General features: G+C 52.5%; 1 protein-coding gene across 5 annotated transcripts in view; it reads left to right on the forward strand.

Annotated features, from left to right (window-relative positions):
* GRK5 (G protein-coupled receptor kinase 5) overlaps positions 1-25,069 on the forward strand; it is a 231,835-nt gene that overhangs the window by 200,352 nt on the left and 6,414 nt on the right. For 4 of the 5 annotated variants that reach the window (XM_053583858.1, XM_053583859.1, XM_053583860.1 and 1 more), the window contains 9 exons: positions 1,995-2,095; positions 3,448-3,540; positions 7,728-7,791; positions 8,718-8,858; positions 11,201-11,391; positions 14,466-14,503; positions 16,342-16,431; positions 17,508-17,716; positions 22,011-22,148. In XM_053583858.1, coding sequence (XP_053439833.1) covers positions 1,995-2,095; positions 3,448-3,540; positions 7,728-7,791; positions 8,718-8,858; positions 11,201-11,391; positions 14,466-14,503; positions 16,342-16,431; positions 17,508-17,716; positions 22,011-22,148 — 1,065 coding nt within the window. Of the gene's footprint in view, positions 1-1,994; positions 2,096-3,447; positions 3,541-7,727; positions 7,792-8,717; positions 8,859-11,200; positions 11,392-14,465; positions 14,504-16,341; positions 16,432-17,507; positions 17,717-22,010; positions 22,149-25,069 lie in introns of those variants that run through there. The other variant, XM_053583862.1, reaches the window with a different exon arrangement.

Genomic DNA, 25,069 nt, shown 5'->3' on the forward strand with positions numbered 1-25,069 from the left:
CCCAGCTGTCAGCTCTCTTCCTCCTGAAGCAGATTTGCTCTTAGCCTCTGGGTTTGTTCTAATAGTTGGTCACTCTGAAGTAGCTTGGAGTTACATGATTCCCAAGAGATTCAGCTGCCAGAATTCCCAAGAAAGTTCCCCAAGTCTTAGAAGCAAGCCCAACCATAAATTCCCAAATCTCAAAGTGTCCTTCAGGCATTTCTGGAGCATTTCCTGCCCGTTACAGAGGAGTAAGTGGAGCCTGCAGTAGCCGCGGTCAGGCACCAGTAGCAAGACAGACATGAGACCAGAGTTCAGGCTCCTTCCACAACAGCGAGCACCTTTTCTGCAAAAGTTAGGGCCAGTGCCCTACAGGTTGCTATTCTGTATCTTGTTCATCAAGTGTTTAGTGTGGAGAGGAAGGGATGGCCCAAAGCAGAGCAGGGCAGAGGTGGAAATGAGCTGCCACCCAGGATAACTGATGGTGCCTGAGGGAATGAGCCGGATCCTGCGGTTTGGTAGAGTGGGTTTGCCTGCACTGAGGTGGGTGGCAGCTACCACCGGCAGCAGGTTGCCCCACGCCTGAGGCCATCTCCATGAGGGGGCTGGAGCCTCTCAGGCCCAGCTTAGGAGGGAGACACTGAGGGCAGGAGTGAGCCTGCAAGTAGGGGGTGTGCTAGGAAAGAAGGAAGGAAGGAAGGGATTTGGCTCTTAAGACTCATGGGGAACAGAAAATGAGCCACTGATTTCATTCACCAGGGACATGCCAGCTGCTGCTGCTGCTGGGGCTCCTCCACTCCTGGGATCAAACCCCCTCACAGAAACCGCCCAGCAGACTTGGCAGTGTAATCAGCCCCATAGTCACATTTCAATAGCTGGGAAGAGAAAGCAAACCTTTCAGCTTCAGCATCCTTTGGGGAGAAAGATGTGTCTACGCCCTGTCTTTCTGAGCCCACTCCCAGCAATTTTCTCAATTATCCCTGTAATTTATTAAAAACCCATCTCGAAGCCCAGCTGGTGAGTCAGCCCCTAGGGACAGCTGGTGGAGGGTGATTGGGTGGGGGGAGGGGAGGGGGCGTGCCCTGGGCGGGGCTGCCTCTACTTGTCCCTGCTCCTTCCAGATGGGGCTGCTGCTCCTGGACGGGATGCGGAAACTCCCAGAACTGTCCTTTCAAACTTGAAATACTCAGGCCAGCAGCTTAGCCTAAAAGGAGAATGATGGTGGTGACATTTTTCTGACACTTGCTGCTGCATTCCAGGATCTGCACCAGATGCATTACCTGAAGGTTTAGTTTTATCCTTCTGGGAGAAATTATTATTTCTGGTGATCTTGCTGTTAAGAGTGAGGCTGAGAGGTTAACACCAAGGTCCTGCAGCCACTAGTAGCAGGTCTGGGATTCAAACCCAGGTCCACATCTGTGTTCATTCAGCCACTGAGCTTTCCCCTCCCCTCCCCACAGAACCTTCCTTCCATTCCCATTTGTCTGTTTTAAACCCTTTTGAACATCAACCTCAAGCTAATATATTCATCCTCACATGTGTCCTTGGAGGAAACAGGCCTGGAGTGGCCCAAGGGATGTTATTGAGCTTGATGGGGACCTGCTGATGAGCTGGGCCATATTGTGTGGCTCCTCACAACTGTGGGCACTGGCAGACCTTGCCAGTTCTGACCACAGGCCCAGGCCTTGGGGACTATGGTCATTGATGTTATGCAGGTTAGTAGTGAGGCTCAGAGGACCCAAGTAGCCTCCAGGAGGTCACATGACCTATAAGTGGCAGAGCCAGAAGACTCACCCAGAGTCTGGGTTTGTTCCAGATCTTCCAGCTCAGCCCACTCGCACACCACCAAATGCTGTCCATATAGCCCAGGGCCTGTGTACGCAGGAGGGGTGGCCAGCACACGTGTGTGCACTGGCACCAGGGCCCAGGCCGTTCTTGCCCAGCACCTGCAAACAGACCTGTCCACCCTGCTCTTCCCTCCTCACTGACCACCCCCTTCCCTTCCTATTTTCCAGTCCCCAGTGTTCATCGCCCAAGTTGGCCAAGACCTGGTCTCCCAGACAGAGGAGAAGCTCCTGCAGAGGCCGTGCAAAGAACTCTTCTCTGCCTGTGCACAGTAAGTGCCCCAGGCCTCCTGGCCTGCCCCAGCTGGGCCCCCTCTAGCCTAGAGAAGGGCTCACCTTCCACCCTCTACCTGGCAACTCAGGGCACAGGGGCAGGTCTTCAGCGCGAGAGGCCCCAGCCAAGCCACTCAACTATTTGTATACTTCTTGTGAAGGGAAAAAGATACCAGGGTGCCAAGTCCAAAGAAAACATCTGTTTCAAAGGGTGTTGAAAGCAAGTGGCTCTCCAGGCTGTTGAGACAGAGGAATGCGCAAAAATGTGACCCTGCCTGGGTGGTTTGGAATCCTTCCCAGGGCCCCCAAACCCCCACCACTGCCACCAAACAGGGCTGGGTGGAGCCAGTGCAGGAGGAGGGGCCTTCTCTGTGGCACCATCACCTTGTCTGCAGCTGTGCAGCCACCCCAAGTGAAGGTTAGACAATCGGTGGGTATACGGCAGGCTGGCAGGTGTGAGCATACACAGATACACACAAGTGCACACACACGCGCGAACACGTGCAAATACACATACATGCCCAGAGCTATCTAAAGCTGCTTATCCACAGGCTGGAGGAGTCTGGGGGGTTTTCTTCTCACCCTTACTCAGTATCACAGATGTCAGTTGAGTACCTGCTGTGTACCTGGCTCTGTACTAGGTTCTGGGGAATACCATAGTGAACAAGAACCCAGTCTTGGCTTTGTGGAGCTTATGCAAGAAAACCAGCAACCCACAGCACTGTGGAAAGAGTCAGGAGAGCCTGACCTTGCCCTGATAACCTGAGACACAGAGAGTCCCCCAGCACCCCCAGCCCAGCCTGGCGGCTGGCTGCTGAGAATGACCAGCAATTCTGCATGTCTGGAAAACTCCTAGGGGCGTTGCTGGTCTTGGGATGAAATCCAGAGCCTTCCTCCTACTACCTCCACCTCTGGGTCTCAGATCCTCCCTGTACTTCATGAATACTTTATCTATTCTCAGCTCAGCTCAAGAGCCCCTGCTTCAGAGAGGCCTCCCTGACCCCCGCAGCCTCACTTAATTCATGTGAATTCATGATGACACATCTCTGCATTTATTGTATGTTTGTTATTTACTGTTTGTGTCCCCACACAACGCCAGCCCCATGCTCACAGCTGTATCCCAGGGCCCTGAACAATGTCCAGCACATGGCAGCTACTCAGTAAATGTTTGCAGGATCAACCAATTTCAGACAACCTTCAGGGGAACAGCGGGGTCTCTGGCCAGCCATGCCGCATCGGCTGTAAAGCCCAGGAGTGCATGGGGCCTGGAGCAACTCGCTGGCTACTGCTGTGCTTATCTCTTCAAGATCGGGATTATAAAATGTTCATCTTTTTGTTCCATCTGAGCTAGGTCTGTCCATGACTACCTGAGGGGAGAACCATTCCATGAGTACCTGGGCAGCATGTACTTTGACCGCTTTCTCCAGTGGAAGTGGTTGGAAAGGTGAGTCCCCCACACCACATGCGTGAGTACGTATGAATCGAGGAGGGGGGTAAACAGCTATTTCATCTGAAAATTTATATTAAAAAATCAGTTACCTCCCATGGGCTTGTGGTTAAAATAACATTAACCATTTTCCTCTTGTTAATGAATTTCTCGTGTATTCTAGAAACACTCTATACCTGTGAACACACATAACGCACATTCATGCACACACACAGCACTTTGTTCTTACTTTTTTGATTTGCTATCTTGGAGAATTCTTTCTTTGCCAGCAAATAAGGAGCCTTTGAATATGCTTTGAAACTGATGCCCATCCTTTATTTAACACATCCTTTATTTATCCCTGGCTGTGGGCAGGGATAAGCATCTTCCCTCCCACTAGTGACCATGCTGAGCATTCTCACAGTGCCAAATTTTTTATGCAACCTTCCCTAAATAATGAATAGCTTCATATGTAAATCTTTACACACTTTTGCAAGTACATCCATGGAAATTCCTAGCAGAGGACTCTCTGGTTAAAAGGTACCTGGTTGTAAATGGTGTGGGGCTGTTGAATTGTCTTGCAGACAGCTGCCCCAGTCCCATCGGTGCCTGAGTGCCTGCTGCTCACCTTCACCAACAGTGTTCTTGGGTTTTCCTACCCAGTGAGGGAGCAGTGGGCTGTTCTCAGTGCTGACTTTTTTCTGTCTAATAAATGGGTGCGACTGAGCATCTTTTCTTGTTTTGTTTGCTGCCTCATTCTCTTCAAAGTACTGTCCCCCATACGTGGCTATGACTCGGGCAGATGTGGCCACAGGGAGGACTGACTTACTTGCCACCCAGCAAGCCAGTGGTGCAGTCAAGGGATCTGGCCCTGGACTCCAGCCCAGGATTTGCAGAATGGGGCAATGCCTCCGTTAAATCCATGCCAGGCTAAGCTGGTAGCTGAGGGTAGGAGCCCAGGGTTCTTGTTCCCTGGGACCAGGACTCACGGCCATCTGGGGGGCACCCTGTTCCTGCCTGTGTGCACATCAGCACCACTACTGGTAATCACTCATATGGTTTCCAGGGTGAGTCCCCTCAGATGCTCAGGAAGCTGCAGGACAGGAGCCCCCCAAAAGCCCATCCGCAACCCCTCCCTACCCAAGAAAACACCCTCCTCTGGGCCATTGGAAGGGCTATTTCTCTCCATCCTGACCCGTGGGGATGAAAGAGTGACCATCACTGCATACACATGCCATGTCTCCAGGAGGGCCGAAGCAAAGGGTCAGCTAAGACACCCTGCTGAGGGCACCAGAGCCCCCAACCTGAGTCCCAGCTCTGCCTCTTCCCAAGGAAGGGCCTTAGGAATGGTCACTCACCTCTCCACACCTCAGTTGGCTCATTCGTAAAATGGGAATCATAGTGCCTGCCTTGGAGGTGCGAGGTAAGGATGCAAAAAGGGAAGCAGGTGCTGGAATGAGAGGCATCAACAGAGGCCGCCACGTGGCTGCAGGAGGTGAACTGCTGGCTGCTACCGTGGGCATCATCCTCACCCTACCACGTCTGATGCTGGAAGGGGCAGCAGAGCTGCTGGCGGGCCAGTCCTGGTACTGACGCTCACAGGACAGTTGGCGGGGCCATACGCACCATGCCCCCTGTCCTGCTCTGGAGCCCTGGGCTATGTAACACACCCCCATCTGTACCCACCTCCCCAGGGTGGCAGTGGGGGGCCAAAAGGCAGAACAGGTGCTGCACATCAGGCTACCTAGACCCGAATCCCAGCCCCACCTCTTACCAGCCAGGGCCTCGGGCAACTCATTTCCCCTCTGGAAGCCTCAGTGTTTTCATCTGCAGAATGGGGACAGTAACAGTCCTACCTCCTGGTGTGGGGAAACAGGAGCCCAAGTGCAGAATGCTTCAAGCAGTGAATATTGTTACCATAGAGACTTCCTAGGAGTTCTAATAATGACATCTGACATGGCAGCAGTTTATAAAAGGCCTTGATGGATATCTCTGCCTTCTTAATCATGTCCATGATACTAAAGATGCAAAGCTCAGAGAGGTTGACGGGTTGGCTCTGGCCCACACAGCAAGGGCCTAGCAAGGCTGAAATTTGAGTCCAGTGTCCACTTGGGTCTTTCGCCCTCCATCTACCCAGCACCCCAATTCCAATGGAATTTGTGGGCTATAGCTGCTGACTCTTATTGACTTGTCTATACCAAGCATATAAAATGGAGAAACAACCATTTTTAACCCCTGTACTGACTGCAAAGAATTTGAGCTCACCCTTTTGAAGGCACCGACTTTTGGGAGCCAGTGAGGCAGAGCCTTGGCCCAGGAGTGCCCTAAATTTCTGTGAAAGCACCCTCCCTTTCCCCCATTTTTTTTTTTTTTCAAATGAGATCATGGCCTGTTAGTACTGTGCTGTTGAAATATTAAAGGGATTTTTTTTCCCTTCCAAGGTTAACCAAGAAATTCCTGGGAAATTGCATTACACTCACTTCCCCCAGCAGAGTTCTGCGGTGGTGTCGACCAACTGTTTGTCCTCCATGTATCGTAAACTGTCAGGCCTGGGCCACCTTCATGTGGTTTCCAGGGCAGCTGCAGGAGAGGCTCCCTGGGCCCCGCGGCAGATGCAGGCGCATGGCGGGTCTGGCCACAGCCCACGGCTGCTTGAGCATAAGGAAGGTGCAGAACGCCAGGAGCCCGGAGAAGGGGCAGCTCTGTGCTTTGGGGTGGGGGGCAGTTGGGCCTCACTTCCTAAGGAAACATCAGTGATGAGAGAAGTGAGTCACTGTGTATTGGCCAGGACTGGGATGCCAGAGAGAGTAGCCGTAGCACCAAAGATGTGATTTCCAGTGAGGTCCCCACCCTCTTCAGAACTCAGCAACGAGAAGGATGTCCATGGAAGATTCATTCATTCAAGAGCTGCTGGGTGACCCAAGGTTCACTGGCCACTCCCAAGCTGACCCAGTTCTTTGGCCCAGTTCAGTCTCCATCTGGCCCTGGCCCTGGTCAGGACTCTTGGGGGAGAGGGGAGGGTTGCTCAAAAATAGTCTAGTAGAACCAAGAGGCAATTGTTCCCATTTTTAGCTGATTATCTGTGGCCTAACAGGCCAGCCATGAAAAATGAAAGCATGGTGACATCAAAGTGTGAACCATGATGTTCTTGATGCAACCAAATATGATCGTCTACTTGTTTACCCCAGAAATTACGATCCTTGACTTGTGTTCAGAAGTTCTTTCTGACTAGATGCTACAAATGGCTTTGGCTGATTAAAAGGAGGAGTCAGGCCAGGCACAGTGGCTCGCACCTATAATCCTACCACTGTGGGAGGCTGAGGCAGGAGGATGCCTTAAGCTTAGGAGTTCAAGACCAGTCTGACCAAAAGTGATACCCTTCCTCTACTAAAAACAGAAAAATTAACTGGCACCTGTAGTCCCAGCTACCCAGGAGGCTAAGGCAGCCTCTCACTTGAGACCAAGAATTTGAGGTTGCTGTGAGCTATGATGACACCACGGCACTCCAGCCGGGGCAACAGAGTGAGCGAAACCCTGTCTCAAAAAAAGGGGGAAGTGGAGTCAGGAGACATGAAGGTGATTGTTATTTCAGAAATGCCAATTTTGACAGGGTCTTTTAGGACTCTGAAACTAGGGGGAATGTAATAAAAGGGTCCTTGGCAATGGAAATGTTGGGAACCAGAGATTAAAGATTATCTGTTGCCACCGGGCCAGGTTTCTGGGGGTCTCCTGGGAGCACAGGAGGGTAGTGGGGACGGGACCGAGTGTGCAGGGGGAAGTCTCCTTTGTGTCCTCTTTAGCTGGAGGCCCCCTTCCTTTTCCCTGCATGGAAGACACATCTTTCTTCTGAGTTTCGCCCACATGATTTGCATTTGGGAGAGATGGGAACCACGCGAAAAGTGTGGTCAGGCAACTGGGGACTGACATTTTTCAAGCCTTCCACTTTGCCCTCTGAGCAGGCGAGGACTGCTCATCCCCCAGCCTGCAGGGGCCCAGGGCCAATGGCTTGGGCTTTGAACACACAGCCCCAGAGTAAGTCCTTAAAGGCCCGTCTGCAGTGTTGGTTCCTGGGGGTCCCCAGGAGCTGCGTGGAGGTCGTGGAATTGTGCCTCACTCTGACTGCTTTCAATGGGGCCCTTGTCTATTTCTTATGGGTTCTGAATTTTATGCCATGCAACCAACATTAGATTCTTGCTTTTTTCCAGGCAACCAGTGACCAAAAACACTTTCAGGCAGTATCGAGTGCTAGGAAAGGGGGGCTTTGGAGAGGTGAGTGAGCACCCCGTTTTCAAACGGTAGTTCTACACTCTAGTCACCGGTCCTGTCCCTTCTGGGTCAGCCTAAAGGATTCTAGGCAGGAACCCCACAGGAATGAACAATGGCCCCAGGAGTAGCGAGGGAGGGTGAGGGTCGGGACTCAGGGCAACTCACACGGGTTTAGGGCAGTTAGGAAGCTGTCTGGTGTGGGACAGGTGAAATGGAGGTGTTTTCTCTGCCAGCTGCAGGCAGGGTCCCAACCTGGAGGGGACAAAGGGGCACCCCTGGTGGTGTTTGGGGAGGGAGAAGTGAGGGCAGGAGGAGCTGAGGGAGCCTGGCCACTTACGTGTCTGGATGGCGCCATCAGGCAGGATGAGGGCTTTCCTGGAAGGTGACCTCTTCCCATACATGAAGCAAACCTCGATATTCCCATTTCAGAGGTGAGGGAAACTGAGGTTCAGATTAGCCACATCACCCAGCCAAGGTTACACAACCAACAAGGAACAGAACTCAGACTTAAGTCCAAGAGCCCTGGTGACCACATCTCTGAATTACAACATCAGAGTTCTTGAGGGTCTCCCATCACTGCCCACCAAACCAGACCTCTCCCACCAGCAGCTGAGAAAATCGAGTTGCCCTAAGAATGGGGCAGTACTGGAGGGCCTGGCCAGTCATATAATCGTCAGTGTGAATGACTGATTCTGCACTTTCAGGGACTAGGAGTGCCCTAAGGGGAGGGGAAGGCAAGATGGCTGGAAGCCAGCTCTGGGGATCCAGGGCAGCTGTAGGCCCACAGCTGGGCGTTTCAGGGTGCTGTGTTCCTGCAGTACCCACAAGGCCGGGTGTGCAGTGCTGGAGCTCCCACATCCTGGCCCTGCGGGGACTGGGGCTGACCTCCACAGTGCTTCTGTTGCCTTGACTCCTTTCTTGCAACTTAGGTCTGCGCCTGCCAGGTTCGGGCCACGGGTAAAATGTACGCCTGCAAACGCCTGGAGAAGAAAAGGATCAAGAAGAGGAAAGGGGAATCCATGGCACTCAATGAGAAGCAGATTCTGGAGAAGGTCAACAGTCGGTTTGTGGTGAGTGAGTGTCCCTGGCCGGTGACCAGCTCTCTCTTCTGGTGACTGGGACTTCCTTCCCTCAGGAAAGGGGTGGTTTCTGATGTGGCAGGTCTCCCCCCAGTCCCCAAGGAGGTGGAATTCCACTGAGAAAGGCAGCTGGAACAACCTCCATCACATAGCAGCTTGTGGTCAACTGTGGCTGACCTTGTCCCCTCTCCAGAGCCAGCCAGTGCCTGGCTCCCATCTGAGTTTGAGACCAAGAACTCTGTTCACAGGACCACCTCATAAACTCCTCAGTGGACAAAACAAGTGCATCCTGAGCCCAGTCACAGAGCTGTGGGTCCCACAGACCCTCCAGGCTGGTTTCATCCTGGTAGGAACCTAAGTGTCAGCCCCTAGAGGGGCCGTGCACATGGTGTTAGCTCAGCTGGGCTCTGCTGCAGTAACTAATTAGCTCCAACTCGAAGCAGTAAAACACAACAAAGGCTTATCTGTCACTTATATGATGTCCACCCAGATTGGGACACCCTCCTCCATCTGAGCTTTGAATGTGAGTGGCAGAGAGTCTGCACGGCAGCTTTCCCCCGCCTCAGCTGGACGGACATCCCTCAAATCCATCTACAGTCCATTGGCCAGAAGTAGTTGCTACAAGAAACAGCCAGCTGCAGGGAGGCTGGGAGACATGGAGGGGCACAGGGGTATTTGGCCCCTGTCTCTCAATGTCTCTGCCACATATTGGTACAAAAAATAGCATATGCGCCAGGTAAAAATCAAACAGCACAGAAGGGTACATGAGGGTACAGCCTCCCTCCGCAAACTTGCTCCACACAAGTTTGATTCACTCGTAGGCTTTATGAAGATCACAGCGCGATCTTCCTGCACCTCTGGTGCTGGGATGCTTTTCCCCTGACCACATAGACCTTTCTCTCTGCCCAGACCCCCTTTCAACCCATGCACCTTTCTTCTGAGGAGGTGCACCGTCATCCCCACAGATGGACATTGTTTCTTGCTGTGAAACCACCTGTCACCATGGTGCCATGTCCATCCTTGAGCGCTCCTGTGGTATATTTCTGTGAGTGGGTCAGTAGGACCCACATTCCTGGGGCAGAGGGCATGCATGTTTTCATTTCATAGCTGCTCCCAGGTGGCTCTTCATCAAGAGCCACTTAGGTTCCTACCAGGTTCCTTGCCCCAATTAAACTCCCACCAACTGTGTGCCAGAGACGCCAGCACCACTATTGACCTCATACTTTTATCATTACTGGGGGCAGCAGAGGGACACAAAGTGACACTCAAAGAGGACAGAAGTTTGTGTTTCTGGCTCTTATCCCAGGCTGCCCCCAGCTGCCAGCCTTGAGCAGGGTGAAGGTGTGGGTGGTGCAGTAGTGCCAGCTGTCACTTTGGCCCTAGGCCTCTTTGAGTCCCTTCCTCCCCACTGCCACCCCCTTCCATCAGAGACCACAGGTGTCTGCGTCAGTGCTGCCTGTGGCACCCTGGAGGGACTGTGCTAGCTCTTGCCTGGGAAGGTGCTGGGGGGTCAGCTCAGGAAGGACTGCGTACCTGACAGAGCTGGAGTGGCACATCTTCAAGGGCCATCGGCTTTGATGACTGGACCTTCCTTGACTGTGCCCTGTCTACCACCTAGTAGGGAGTTCCCACATGGACCCCACTGGAACCCCTCCTTGGCAGTCTAGGCAAGTTGCAGGAGGAGAGGGCAGCCAGCACCAAAGCATGACTCCACCAGCTCAGTCACCCTCGGCCGCCATTTGTCATCTTTTCTCAGAAATAACTTCAGTGTTCCTGTTGTTTATCTACAAGTTTTGTGACCCAACCTGTCCCCAGCCTGGTCCATGGTGGCCAGGTGTCATTTGTGCAGACCCCCAAGTAGAGAAGAGGAATTACACCCCAGTGTAATCACACCACCCTGGGGCCTCAATCCATGCACCTTGGGTTTCTGGGCCCCGCCAGCAAAGGCCTATATCCAGTTCAACTATGGCCCCTTGAACAGGTGGACCAGGCATGTCCTGCATGCAAGAGAAGTCTTTGCCAGGCTGTGCTCTGTGTGTGTAAGCCTCACTGCGCCCCGGCCCATGGGGTAGCCAGCCCTGTTTTCTGACTGGCTGACAAGGCCGCATGCAGTATAAGCCAACTGCTACACACACAAGCTCTGTGACCTGTTAGGGTTGCTGGAAGGCCAGGGCCGCCCCACCTGCCACCTCCTCACCTTAGCCCCTCAACAGGCAGCTACTGTCAGCAGGCAGGTCCTCAGAGGCCAGTGGGGTGCAGGGCTACCGCCCCAGCCCTGAGGATCCCGAGGAGGGAAAGCAGAAACATACGACCTCACCACATCTCTCTCCCAGGTCAACCTGGCCTATGCCTACGAAACCAAGGACGCGCTGTGCCTGGTCCTGACCATCATGAATGGGGGTGACCTGAAGTTCCACATTTACAACATGGGCAACCCCGGCTTCGAGGAGGAACGGGCCTTGTTCTACGCAGCTGAGATCCTCTGTGGCTTGGAGGACCTCCACTGTGAGAACACCGTCTACAGGTGAGCAGCACTGCCCAAGGCGTGGCGGTCATCCTCGCCCTGGGGACCAGGCCAGGGCAGGAGTAGGAGTCAGACCTCCACCTTGGGGCCCTGGGGCTCCCTGCAACCAAGGGCATGAGGTGGGTTGCTTTCCAGCCTCCATAGCTTAGGGACACTGAGTATGTGAATGATGTCCCCAGAACTGCCAGCTCTTCCAAGTCCTACACAGTGCTCAGTGAACCCAACAGTGGCCATGATTTGGAATCAGCCCCAGGAAGAGTTGGGAAGGGCTCAGGGTCCCACCTGTCCCTGTCCTCCCCTGCTCTGGGATTCACACCCACCCCCCAGCCCCATTTTCCTCCTACCTTGGCCTCAAGGGGGCACTGATCTTACTGGCCAAGTGTCCAGGTCCCGCTCACAGTGAGCAGTGGGCTTCAAATTTTCCTCCCAGTGCCCCCCAAAGAATTTTGAAAATCTCTGTGCCCCCCCTACATTTTAATTGGACATTTGACATGTTTTACATGTTTAAATCATAGCAAATAACTGATATTTCAAAATTGAACAGTTACATCATACTCTTCAAGGATTTCAGTGTAAACCAATTGCTGGAGCAAATTAATTTCCACCATCTCTCATCTTAAAAATGCATGAAAAGCTCTTTAATGGGTTTCTTTTCTCTCTCTCTTTTTTTTTTTTTTCTTTGAGACAGGGTCTCCCTCTGTTGCCCCTGGCTAGAGTACCTGGCCTCATAGCTCACAGCAACCTCAAATTCCTGGGTCCAGGCAATTCTTCAGCCACAACCTCCCAAGTAGCTGGACTACAGGCACCTGCCACGCCTGGCTCGTTTTTTTTATTTTTATTTTATTTTTAGTAGAGACAGGGTCTTGCTCTTGCTCAGGCTGGTCTTAAACTTCTGAGCTCAGGTGGTCCTCCTGCCTCAGCCTCCCAGAGTGCTAAGATTACAGGTGGGAGCTACCGTGCTGGGCCTGGGTGAGGAATTTTCATCATTTCCTTCTCCACGCTCTACCCCCCCACACACACAGAATATTATTACAATGCAGCAATATATACACTGTATATATTTTTTGGCCTAAAAGTCTTCCATTGATCAACATACATGACACAAATACATGCATACATATAAGATTTTTTTAATTCTCTTTAATCCTAAGGCTCTACATGTTAAAACAATTTCTTCTGTCAAATTACCATTATTAGATCTCATGTCTGATGGGTCCTTTGGAGCCCTGGGGTTCTTTACATCTGGAGCAGGTAGCTGAGCAACACTCTAGGGAAGAGTCTCCTTTTCTCCTGTAACTTGGGAAAAGAGTTATTGAGAAAGGAAGGTGTGAGGGGAGATCCCAAAAGATGGCCGGAGGATTATGATGTCAAGAAATCCATGCCCTTAAAACTGCCAGCAGGTAGGAACCCCTGAACAGTCTCGACCGACTCCCCAGAACCCATGCACCCCAGTTTGAAGACCTTTTCAGTGGAACTTATGTTGGGAGCCCAAGAAGGTTTTGAAAGCAAGAAAGAATGGGCCTGGCTCAGTGCCTATAGCTCAGCAGCCAGGGTGCCAGCCACATACACCTGAGCTGGCGGGTTCCAATCCAGCCCGGGCTTGCTGGGCGTTGTGGCGGGTGCCTGTAGTCCCAGCTACTTGGGAGGTGGAGGCAGGAGGATCGCTTGAGCCCAGGAGTTGGAGGTTGCTGTGAGCTGTAATGCAACAGCACTCTATCCAGGGCGACAGCTTGAGGCTCTGTCTCAAAAAAAGAAAGAAAACAAGAAAGAAAGAATAGGCCTAATGGCGTGCCCTTTCCTCCAGACCATCTCCCTATTTATGCTTTTTGTTTTGTTTTCATTCAAGTGAAAAAAGAATCAGGAAATTTTTCCTAAGGGTTGAATAAAGATGCCTTTTATTTAAAAAAAGGAAAGGAAAGGAAAGGAAGGCAAAAGAACAGAAAAAGAGAGAACTTTCCAAGTTCCTGTTCCTCTTCTTCCAGGGAGTAGGAGAAACACAGTGCCACCTCCCGGCCCTGAGCACTTGCCACGGCCTCTCCATGGGTTTTGTCCTGGCCAGTGCCTGCTACGAGCTGTCATTCCAACCCAGTGGCTGCTGGGTTATTGAGATGATGACTCTTGCCCGTATTTGGAATTGCTAACACATCAAAAGAATGCAATTTAAATAACAAGAGCAACAGATGTTCTTATTCTTTTATAATAAGAATACGCAAACACCAATTATCACTTTGTGCGGTCAACCCACTGGATTTGGGTACATTAACCACTCCCACGAGGACAGTTGCCATCAGTTAAATAAACAAAGTCTGTTAATTGAAAACTGGATCCTCAATCCAGATCCCCTGTTCTGTTTGCTCCAAGGCTTAACTGAGTTACACATTCTCCTCTTGGTTGTTCTTTGGCCCATAGAGAAAACCTTTTACTACTAAAACCAGACCCTTCTGTGGCCTCTCCCCACATCCTAGGGATATAGAGGTTTCCTTTCCTTTCAGCAAGATCCTGGCATCAAAAAGAAGAGACACTAGGGACAGGATGGGGCAGCCGCACCTACAGCTGTGCCTTCTCACTGCGCTTTCTCCAAGCGTGTAGTGTAGCTAGAGTTGGGGGAATGTGCACTCTCCTGGGAGCCCCACCCCAAAGTGGGCCTTTTTCCTGAAACCCCTTCCTCTCCCCTATAGTCTGTCTTCCCCATCCTACAGCTGGGGCTCTCTTCTCAGTAACTTCTCTTCCTTCCTGCTCAGGCCCCACTCTGCCTTCAGGGCACCCTGATACCTCGAGGTCTTCCCAGCCCTGGGGGCCGTTCATGTGTAGACAGGTACCGGGACTGACACTTTCCTAACCATCCTCCAGTGTTGGAAAGATGCTCATGGCAAACAGAGGCATTTGTTTTAAATTACTGGAGGGAAGAAATTAGCTCAAGATCAGAGACAGACCAGATAGCCTGAGCCAGGACATCAGAAGGAAACGCCCTGTAGCTACTCAGACCGGGTTGACCTGCCCGGGTCAGCCCAGTGGCTGGGATGCGTGGGTATCTTTGCTGCCTTACTCAGATGCTTGTTGTTTTTCCCTTTCAGAGATTTGAAACCTGAAAATATCCTGTTAGACGATTATGGTAAGTCAGAAGGAGGTCCTTCTCCTACTCTGTAGCTCACATGAGTGTTACAACCCATGAAGACCAAAGGGCCGCTCAGAGCCATGGGACCACGGGTGGGATCCCCTCGGTCCTGGGCGCACCGGGGAAGGCAGCGGGCATGGTGAACACAGCATTAAGAGAGTGCTGAATGACAAGACCAGAATTCCAGGGATACTTGGAAAATGCTTAACCTTTGGGCAACTTCTCTACACCTTATCTCATTTGTGAAATATAAACAGTGCCTCCTGCCCTGCCCACCAGAAGGACAGTGGTGGGGAGGTTCCCTCGAGATAGACTGAGGCAAAATTGTCCATCATAGCCAGCTGTAAACGTGTTAGGCACCGTCACTGGTGCACAACCAAGTTATTTTCTCTTGGGTGTGAGCAACCCCAGTAACCCCTACAGGGATATCCAACTTCATGTCTTCTCTGTGCTACATTGGAAGAAGAGGAGTTGCCTTGGGCCACACGTTAAGTACACAAACACTAACAAAAGATGATAAGGAAAAAAATATATAAAAGGCTTGGCAGACTTTTCATGGTATCTGACACCACAGATAAGCAAGGAAGTCCTCACATAATCTGCCTGTGGGCTGTAGGTTGCGTGCCCCAGAGGCTCTCACACCTGGAAAATAGTTTGCACATCTTTTATCTGACTACATTTTTCCATATGCACAAAGAAGGGCGGGGGTAACATCCCTGTGCCCGTTTTACAGATGAAAAGACTGAGGCTTACAGGAGCTAATCTGCACGCTTACTGTACCCGGTCAGTGAAGAGCCCAGAGCAGAGACTGGAGCTCCTCCAGGCAGGCCCCAGGCTCTGGAGCATGTAATAGAAGGGAGGGAGAATGGGGATGCAAGTTACCAGGGACCTGGAGTGAGGTCTGCATGGGCAGCTGCTTCATGGGGAGCAGGGAGAGAGCCCAGGCCTTCTGTCCCTCTCTGGAAGAGTCCCATGTCCTCACTGATGGGCTCACATATGAACCCACATGAGCCCTGTAGCTGGCATCCAGCATCCACACATGCTCTTCCCTTTTCCTGCCAGGGTCTGCTGAGCTAGGGAATCCACGCATCCATACGGCTCCAGCATGGCCAGGGGTCTCTGGAACTAGACCTCATCAAGGCTGATGTGGGGCCTTGGCCTCCACAGGCAGGGAAGGAGAGGGGACCTGTTCCTTCCTGCCGGGTCTAGATGTGCTGCAGACAAGACAAAGGCCACAGTGGCGCTCTCAGAGTGGTGTCGTCTTGGCTCCTGGGAGTCTGTCCCCCTCACTGAGCTCCGATTCCATCTCCAGGCTCTGCCAGGCCAGGCTGAACATTTCTCCTTATTCTCCAAAGGGAAAAAAATAAGCCACCTCCAAAGACCAGGGAGGGTTAGGGATTTGCTTCCCAAATTGCTTTATAATTTTTTTCCCCTTAAGCAAATCATTGCAAAATGTCAAGAGAATCTCACATGTTCCCATGAAGTAATTCCAGAACCAGGCCAAGATGTTTTCAACTTTGTGACTTCAGCCTTCCAAGAAGCCTGTTCGGGCACCCGATGAGGCAGCTTGGCCTGTGTCCAGACGGAGCCAGGCGTCCTTTTGCATCTTTATGTTTTACTCCTGATGAGGAGGCTTTGGCCCATTTCTTTAGCACCTGTCCTCCCCCAGGGTCTTGTGGTCACCCTGTGAGGACAGGTTGGAGTGCCCTTCTTCAATGGACTGGTGTAAACTTTGAGAGCTTGTATGCCTTGCCCAGGGGCACATGGTGGGTCTGTGGGCAGCCACGTGCCCACATAGCCATTCCGGGGGCCTCTGACTCTGCTGTCCCCCTCAGGCCACATCAGGATCTCAGACCTGGGCCTGGCTGTGAAGATCCCTGAAGGAGAGCTGATCCGCGGCCGGGTGGGCACCGTGGGCTACATGGGTGAGTGCCAAGTGAGCTCTGATCAACACACACCATGCCCCCAACTGGTCAGAAGTGGAGTCGCCATCTCCCACAGGGCCACTGTGGGGAGGTCTGGGGGTGGGGGTGGGGGGCGGAGGGCCCCTTCCCCAACTTCTGCAGCCCCCACCCCCAATTCTCCTGTGCCTCAAAGCCAAGCCACTGTTAAGCGTTGGTCCCAGAGCCTGGGTCAAAGCCCTCCTGGGACGGGGGGGCGCACCAAATTAGGGGTCTGGATGGGCTGGTAGATACCCATTTGGGAAGACCCTAATAGGAGGGGAGGTCATTCAGAAGGGCCCCAACGTGAGAGGAGCTCAGCCCGCTGCATCGCCAAGATGATTCTGAGTAGGGGCCTCCTGGCCTGCCTACCTCAGCCTGCTGTGAAACCACTATCCTGGGGGCTGCAAGGAAGGGGCCCAGGGCTAAGTCCTATCCCTAAAATCCCCCTTTCAATCGGGGACCTCCCCTGGCTGCCTCCTGCATACCACACACACACCCCTGCTTGCCCTGGGAGGTAGGGGAGCCCCAGAAAGCTCTGAGGGCCAGGCATGCTGTTGCCCTCCTCCGTGCTTTGTTTCAAGCTGCATGGTTGAGAGTTTGTTTGAATTCCAGATAAATTTTTAGTAATCTTTGATTTGGGTGGACACACCTTTATTCATTGGCACAAATCAGTGCACAGCACCTGGTCTGTGGCGGGTGTCATCCCTGTTACGGGGGACACAGCAGCAGCTGTAGTAACTCATGTTCTAATCAAGGAGATACCAAGGGACCAGGACACATCCATCCGAGCAGGACATATCCATGCACTGTGGTCAGGGTTGAAGAGCCACGGAGTCCTTTGGGAGCACAGAGGAGCGCCCCCTAGAGGGAGTGGTGTTCACAGCAACTCATGGGTGGGAGTGAAGGGGAGAGCGTTCTGGTCATGAAACTCCAGGCCTTCCATGAGCAGCGCCATACCTCTTGGGTGCAGGATTCTCGCCCAGTGGGGTGAGAATCAGTGCCAGCTCTGTTTTGCCACTGCCGACTCTCACCGTTCCTTGTCCCTTCTCTGTGCTCAGCCCCAGAAGTCCTGAACAACCAGAGGTACGGCCTGAGCCCTGACTACTGGGGCCTGGGCTGCCTCGTCTACGAGATGATTGAGGGCCAGTCGCCATTCCGGGGCCGCAAGGAGAAGGTGAAGCGAGAGGAGGTGGACCGCCGGGTCCTGGAGACGGAGGAGGTGTACTCCCACAAGTTCTCCGAGGAGGCCAAGTCCATCTGCAAGATGGTGAGTTCCCGCTGGTATCTGTGGGGGCGTCAGCACAGGCCAGAGAAGGGACAGTTGAGCTGGTACCAGGAAACGAAGGGCCTGAGGCAAGCCCTGCCCTAGACCTCAGGCCCCCTCCACCTCTCCATCCAAAGAGCAGTGTCAACCCAGGGGCTGCAGGTGCAGGTGGTAACATTTTCACAGTCTTTCAACACTTTTTTTGAGACAGTCTCACTTGGTCACCCTTGGTTGAGTGCAGTGGCATCATAGCTCACAGCAACCTTAAACTCTTAGACTCAAGTGATCCTTTTGTTTCAGCCTCCCAAATAGCTGGGACTACAGGTGCCCACAACACCCAGCTATTCTTTTTAGAGAGGGGTCTCACTCTGGCTCAGGCTGTTCTCCAACTTGTGAGCTCAAACAGTCCACCCACCTTGGCCTCCCAGAGTGCTAGTATTACAAGTGGCACCTGCTCTTTGAACATCTTATGACAAGGTTCTGTCCACTAAATGGAATGCTGGTTGTACCAGGTTGGGTTCTGAAGGGCAGCATCTAGGGATCGCGAGATTTGACCCATCCATCTGCAGACAGGGCGCATATGGGGGTGACATGTAGACAGGCTGAGTGGGCAGACACCAGTTAGAGGAAGGCATGGCAGGAGCCTTCAAAATTGCTGGAGTTGGGAGTGGGGTCCACCCCTGGACCACTGCCCTGGCTGGCCTTTGAGCCTTTCCTCTGGTCATCAGGGCCAGTGGCTTTATGGGGAGATGGCCACTTCCCATTCTTGCTGAGTCTCAGCCTCCCAAGTCTGGCCCATGCCCCTGGGGGTCCTCCTCCTCTGGTGCTGGGGACAGACAGGGGCAGAACACCCAGCTTCACACCTGAAAGCCCACGGACCTCTCTGCCTGGAGCCCCACTCACCTGCAGAGGGGCAGACTGAGTGGGTGGGGCCGTTCTTCTACACACCTCTGAATCCGCCAGGCTTTGGGGCAGATTCAGCATGTTCATGAACAGCCCAGGCCAAAGTTTAGGGAGGAGCAGGCCTGGGCAGTTAAAAGTAGCAAAGTTTCTGCTTCTGGAAAACCCATGGCTGCATTGCTAGTGGCCGGGGAGGCCCTGCCCCTGTCACCCCTGCCCTCTGCGTGGCCTCTTCCTTCTCACATCACAGCATCCTGGGCAGAAGATATTACGGCTGGATGTACCATCTGGCCACGTCCGAAGAGGAGCCATAGATCTGTCATTCACATGCGTCACTCACAGGCACTGAGCAAGGGACAATGTTGGCACACACAACATTTACCCAAAACACATGGCCTGTGGCCAATGTGGCTGAGCCCTGGAATAAATCCAGACGGTCATCACAGCCAGGCTTGGGGCAGGAAGGCCTGAGGAACACGAAGGTCAGGCAAATGGAGACATGGGTGCCAGTGATGCCTGGCTCTGTCATCATGAGGTGTCTATCCAGTGTGACCAGACTGGACCAGGGATCAATCATCACATGTCCCAGGTCAGGGCCAGGAATTCAGAGATGCAGGTCCCTTGCTTCAACAGGAACATGGGATGTGCTGAGAGGACCCCCACCCACGGCCCCAGTCACCGACTCTAGCTTTGCAGCCCACTGGATCAGCCAGGACAGCTAAGCCCAGGGCACTGCTGTCCCTCTGCTGTCCCCTGGTGGCCATGGAGGGGAGGGCAGCACCAAGCCTGCTGCCCTGTGTGGACCTTCCTCTGTAGGCCCCTGGCTTTGTTCCATCTTCTCTTACGAGTGACCATGGAGTCTTGGGCCTCTCCACACCCTTAACCACAGCCTTTCAGGTCTGGCAGCCAGGCTTGCCCTCCACCCAGCGTGGGCTCAGGACTCTGCAGGGCCTGACTTGTAGAAGACTCTTGGGGCTGCTTCTGGGCTCAGGGACTCCAGCCCTACCTCCCTGAAGAGGCTGCTGCTCCACAAGCAGTGAGGAAGCTGGTCTGAGCCCTCAGGTCCTGGCTCCCAGTTCATCTCACAGCCATGGAACCATTCCCCTCCCCTGGGGTCTAGGAGTCTACGTATCTCACCCCACTGTCTCTGGGTCCACCTCCCAGGCCTAAAACTCAGCCTCCACCTTCCTCAGGGCCCTCCTGAGTCCAGGTGCAGAACTGGGCCTTCTGCACCCACTGCAGCCCCCCTCCCTCTGGTCTGTCAGCCATTTGGTGTCACTGTCCTTCCAGCCCATCATACCTCTTCCTCCAGAAGCCCATCCTGCCTGCCCACCCCACCCCACGCCTTCTCTCCCTCTCACTTCTCCTGGTGTGCACCTGCTGTCATAGGTGCAAACTCTACCTGACAAGACGATGGAAGCCACCTGCCTGACACCAGGGTTACAGACAGGCAGCACGCAGCAGGGTGTCTTGTTCAGCTTGCACGAGGTTTTCAAATGAGGAAGGGCCGGGCATGATGACTCACACTGTAACCCCAGCACTCTAGGAGACCAAACTAGAAGAATCACTGAAGCCAGGAGTTCAAGACCAGCCCGGAAAACATAGTGAAACCCCTTATCTAAAAAAATAAAAAGGAAAGAAGGGAGAAGAAAAAAAAGAAAATCAGCTGGGCATGGTGGCACAAACCTGTTGTCCCAGCTACTCAGGGAGCTGAGGCAAGGATTGCTTGAACTTAGGGGTTTAAGGTTACAATGAGCTGTGATCACACTAATGCACTCCAGCCTGGGTGACAGAGGGAGATTCTGTCTCAAAAAAAGAAAAAGAGATTCCACATACCAGTAATGACCTGGATTTTCTGGCTTCTCTTGATAAAAGCCAAGCCCCAGGCCTGGCTGCCCTTGCCCCTGGGTACCCAGCCTACCCTCCTGCCCTTCTCACCCTTGCTGGCTGGCTGGCTGCCAGATTTGGGATTTCTTACAACAGGGAGGAGCCTCAGCCTGACAGAGCCCAGTTCCGTAAGCCTTGTTGAGTAGAGAAGCCCCCGGAGTAAAGAAGCAGAGGTGTGAGCACCAGGTCCTGGCTCCCGGCCCAGCTTTGGCTGGTAAACTAAAGGGGGTCATTGTGAGCGACAGAGCTCAAAGCTTAGTCCTTTCCAGAAAGTGACCCTGTGCTGGCTGTGCTGCCACCTTTGATTCCTTTGTGCCAATGTGCTCACTCAGTCTCCCTTGTGCCCCCAGCCAGCTGGCAAAGGGCATGGAGTGAATGTGGGCCAAGGTGCCAGGGCACAGGTGCAATACTGGGCTGGCCTCCCTCCCCAGTGCAGGCTGTTCCCCTGGATTTTAGTTTCAAAGCAAACACTGAGTAGACCCCAGCTATGTGCAGGTGAAGGGCTCAGTGGGGTAGGGGAGAAGGGAGAAGCATGAGGCCAGGATACTGGGAGGGCAAGGGAGGGACCAAGGTCCTGTGGCCATCTGGTTGGAGCCCTCAGCCTGCTTTCACATCCTATCCCTCCTGGCTCTGCAGCCCATTCCTCACCCTTTAACCTTCCAGCCTCTCGGTTCTGATGAGGACACTCTGCTCCCCATCTTCCCTGGCTCCTTCTATCTTCAGATTAAAGTCCCACCTCCCAACTTGGTCTCATCTCTCTCCCATCAATATCCTTGACCCTGATCCATCCTCACCCCTCGCCCTTATCTCAAACTCAAACGTGTTTTGAGCATCACACACACACAACCTGCACATCCCTGCTCCTCTGCTTTTGCTGGCACAGTCCCCGCCTGCACACCTCCACCCCTCACCTGGTGAAAGCCCATTTGTCTTGCAGGACTCAACTCAAATGCCTCTCTCCCAGAAATCCTCCCCAACCCCCTGACTGGCAGCCAGGTCACTCTCCCCTGACCCCAGGTTGTCAAGTCTGTGTTGCCCTGATGTGTCCTCTGGGCATGGTCAGCCCCCCACAGCCTGAAATCTGGAGGGTAGCATAGGGGTCTGCGCTTCCTCGGGGCAAGTCTGCAAGGTCACTGAGAAAATGGAAGACAGAGCGCTGCCCTACAGTCCTTTCCCTTTGTGGCTCACCCTACCCAGAAGAGACAACACCAACTGAGCAAGCATTAGCAGGGGGCAACTATGCCCCCAGGCACTAGGTGCACAGCCATGGCATCTGACCACCCTGTGAGTGTGGGTCATGAATGCACATACCATCTCAGAGGCAACCAGGAACCAGACCTTAGCAGGGTGGGGCTGTGTCCCTTGGGTACCTGAGGGTGGTGCAGATACCGTGGAGGCTCAGAACGCATGTGTGAAGACACAGCTGTTTCAAGCTCTCTCTTCCCTTCTGGCCTCAGGCTGGGAGGAAAGGCTCGTCACCGGGGCCTCATGGGGCTCTCTCTTGTCACAGCTGCTCACCAAGGATGTGAAGCAGAGGCTGGGCTGCCAGGAGGAGGGGGCAGCCGAGGTCAAGAGACACCCCTTCTTCAGGAACATGAACTTCAAGCGCTTAGAAGCTGGGATGTTGGACCCTCCCTTTGTTCCAGACGTGAGTAGCCTGCTCCACTCCTGACCCCCTCCCAAGCCAGCCCAGGCCCAGGGCTGCCATGATGCAGAGTATGGGGCACGTCACCATCCTTGTGGGGACCAAAGAGTACCCACTGCACCTTCCCTTCAGACCAGTTGCTGCTCCAGCTGTAGAGGAACTACATGCTGGGACATCCAGGTGGGGTGCAGGCCAGGGAGCCCCACGCTGGCTATCTGAGACTGGGGTGCCCACCCAGGCCTGGGGGGCCCAGACAAACCCCTTGTAAGCTTCAGTTACCTCACCTGTCCAGTGTGGTCAGTGACACCCATCCCCCAGCCTGCCCCAGAGACTGGGAGTGAAACAAGAGCTAAATGAAGAGTACTCTCATGAGCTCTGAGGGCCACCACGTTCAGCTCAGTTGAACGGAACATCTTTTGGTGATGTTGGGTTCTAGTCCAGGCACAGCGGGCACAGTGGGAAGTGTGGGTGCAGTGGGCATGGCAGGATGAGGCCCCTCCCCAGCAGCTCAAATTGCAGGGATCCAATGGTGTTGCATCTTCCCCACTGGGTCCCCAAGTCAAGAATCCAGCTAAGTTGGTTTAAAGCCTATCACTATAACTGCAAATAAAATTGCAGCCCCTGGATTTTTCTGATTTCCATTTGCCTGAATTATAGATGTCCATCCCTTTACCCTCAGTCTATTTTTATCCTTTAAGGTGAGATGAGATTCTTGTATGCAACAGGTATCTGGCCTGTGTTTTTGTATCTAGTCATCCAACCTGTGCCTCTTTAGAGGACAATTTAAGCCACTCACATTAATTGAGAGTATTGATAAGCATGGTAGTGTTTTGGTTGTCATGTTTTTCAAATGTCCAGTGGATGGTTTTAATCCTTTCACCATTGTGGATGTTAGGTTTTGTTCAAGGCTTCCTGGGTGAGTTTACTTTGGTGGTAGACCATTAAGCTGATCATTATGGAGGATGGGTCTGAGACTATCCTGGAGAGCTGGTGTAGTTAGGGCAAATTTCTTCAACATGTGTAAGTTGGTAAAGTATTTGATTTCTCCATCACAAATGAAAGTCACAGTGGATACAGGATCCTGGGCTAAAAGTTGTTTTGTTTTAGGAGATCGAAGGTTGATGACCATCGTCTTCTGGCTTGAAAAGTTTCAGCTGAGAGATCTGCAGTCATTCTAATATTCTTCCCCTTGTAGGTTATACTTTTCCCACATCTGGCTTCTTTACAAGATTTTCTCCTTCATATTAACTTTGGCAAAGTTAATTACAATGTGTCTAGGAGATACTTTATTTGGGTTGAGTTGTGCAGGGGTTCTGAACCTATCTGCTATCTGAATTTCAGTATCTCTTGCCATGCTTGGGAAATTCTTCTCCATTATATCTTGGAGTAGAGCATCTGTGCCTTTAGGACCATCCTTTTCTCCTTTAGGAATTCCTATAAGGCAAATGTTTGCTCTTTTGGAGTGGTCCCACAACTCTCTCAGGGAATGATCCATTTTTGCTCTCCATTTGTCTGCCTCTTTGAGCATTTGAGAACGTTCAAAAGCTTTGTCTTCAACTTCAGAGATCTTTCTTCTTCCTGCTCCACTCTATTACTCAGGGATTCTACTGTTCTATGAAGTTCCACAAATAACTTTCTCGTTCCCTTGAGCTCTGCAATTTCTTTTCTCATTATGTCCAAATCCTTGGAGATTTTGTCTTTGAATTCGTTGATTTCTTGAGACAACTTTTGAACTACTCTTTGAATTTCTAATTCCAACTTTACTTCCATTCTATTCATCTTATTTGCCATTCATATTCTGAATTCTATTTTGGACATCTCAGCCATTTCTCTATGATGGCATCTTCTGTTGTGTCTCCTTTGTCATTCCTTGGGGGAGTTGATCTACTCTGATTATTCCTGTTGCCAGAGTTTTTCCACAGGTTCCACCCCCTGATTATTTTTCACAGTTTGGCTAGTGAAGCTGATAGGGTGAGATTGGTTTGAAGGCTCTAGGAGTTGTGTAGTTAACCAGCCCCTTACCAAAAAGCTGGGACTGGTGACTGTGGCTTTTCCCCTACACCTTTACAAAGGTCCCTGCACATTGTACCCCACAAATGCATTAATGTATATACTTGAGATTTAATTTAAAAAATAAATAAATTAGAAAAGAATCCAGCTAAGGCAGAGGCCCCTGGAAGCTCCCTACATGATCCGTGAAGCCTGGGTTCAAGCTCAGGCCTGCAGGACCTGGCCCAGGCAGGGGCAGGGAAGACTCGTGCTGCAGTTCCAGCCCTGTGCTATGTGAAGTCAGGAGTCAGGTGGGAAGGCCCCTACTGCTGCCTCTGCTCCTGCCAAGTTCCCACAGACTGAGCAATGCACACTGGCTGGGGCGGGGGCTGTGCAGGCCACAGGAGCAGTGGCTGTCTTGTGCCTTCTCAGGAAAGTTTCTCACCCACAGGTCTTCACAGTTCTGTGCTCAGGGGTGGTGGCTTCCAGCAGACCACAGCTGGAGTGTTTACAGCACAGCAATCAGCAAGTGCTGTGAGGCAGGGTTTTCTCATCCTCCTCCCCCAGAGCCAGTTATTAACCATTATGGTACAACCCCGCCCAGAAGAGGATGGGGACAGTCCTTGGATGTCCCAAGGGTGCGAGTACTCCAGCATCGCCCTGTAGGTGCGGATTCCCTGGGCCTTGGGAGTGCATCAGGAGGGCAGCAGATTTGGGGAGCCAGGGTTTTACTGGGTGTGACAGTGTCCAGGGTAACATACTACTGGTCCAGTTGCATTGTCAGTGTTGTGGGGGGAGCCAGGGACTGATATCTGTGGGGAAAAGGGGCCATTGAGAATATAGAGGATAAAAGTCACTGAAAGCTGCAAACTTAACCTACAGATGAACTTACAGCAGGTGGTGAGCAAAGTACTAATTACAGTACTTGCTCTTGA

This window comes from Nycticebus coucang, chromosome 3 (assembly GCF_027406575.1).
Source record: "Nycticebus coucang isolate mNycCou1 chromosome 3, mNycCou1.pri, whole genome shotgun sequence".
Taxonomy (NCBI): domain Eukaryota; kingdom Metazoa; phylum Chordata; class Mammalia; order Primates; family Lorisidae; genus Nycticebus; species Nycticebus coucang.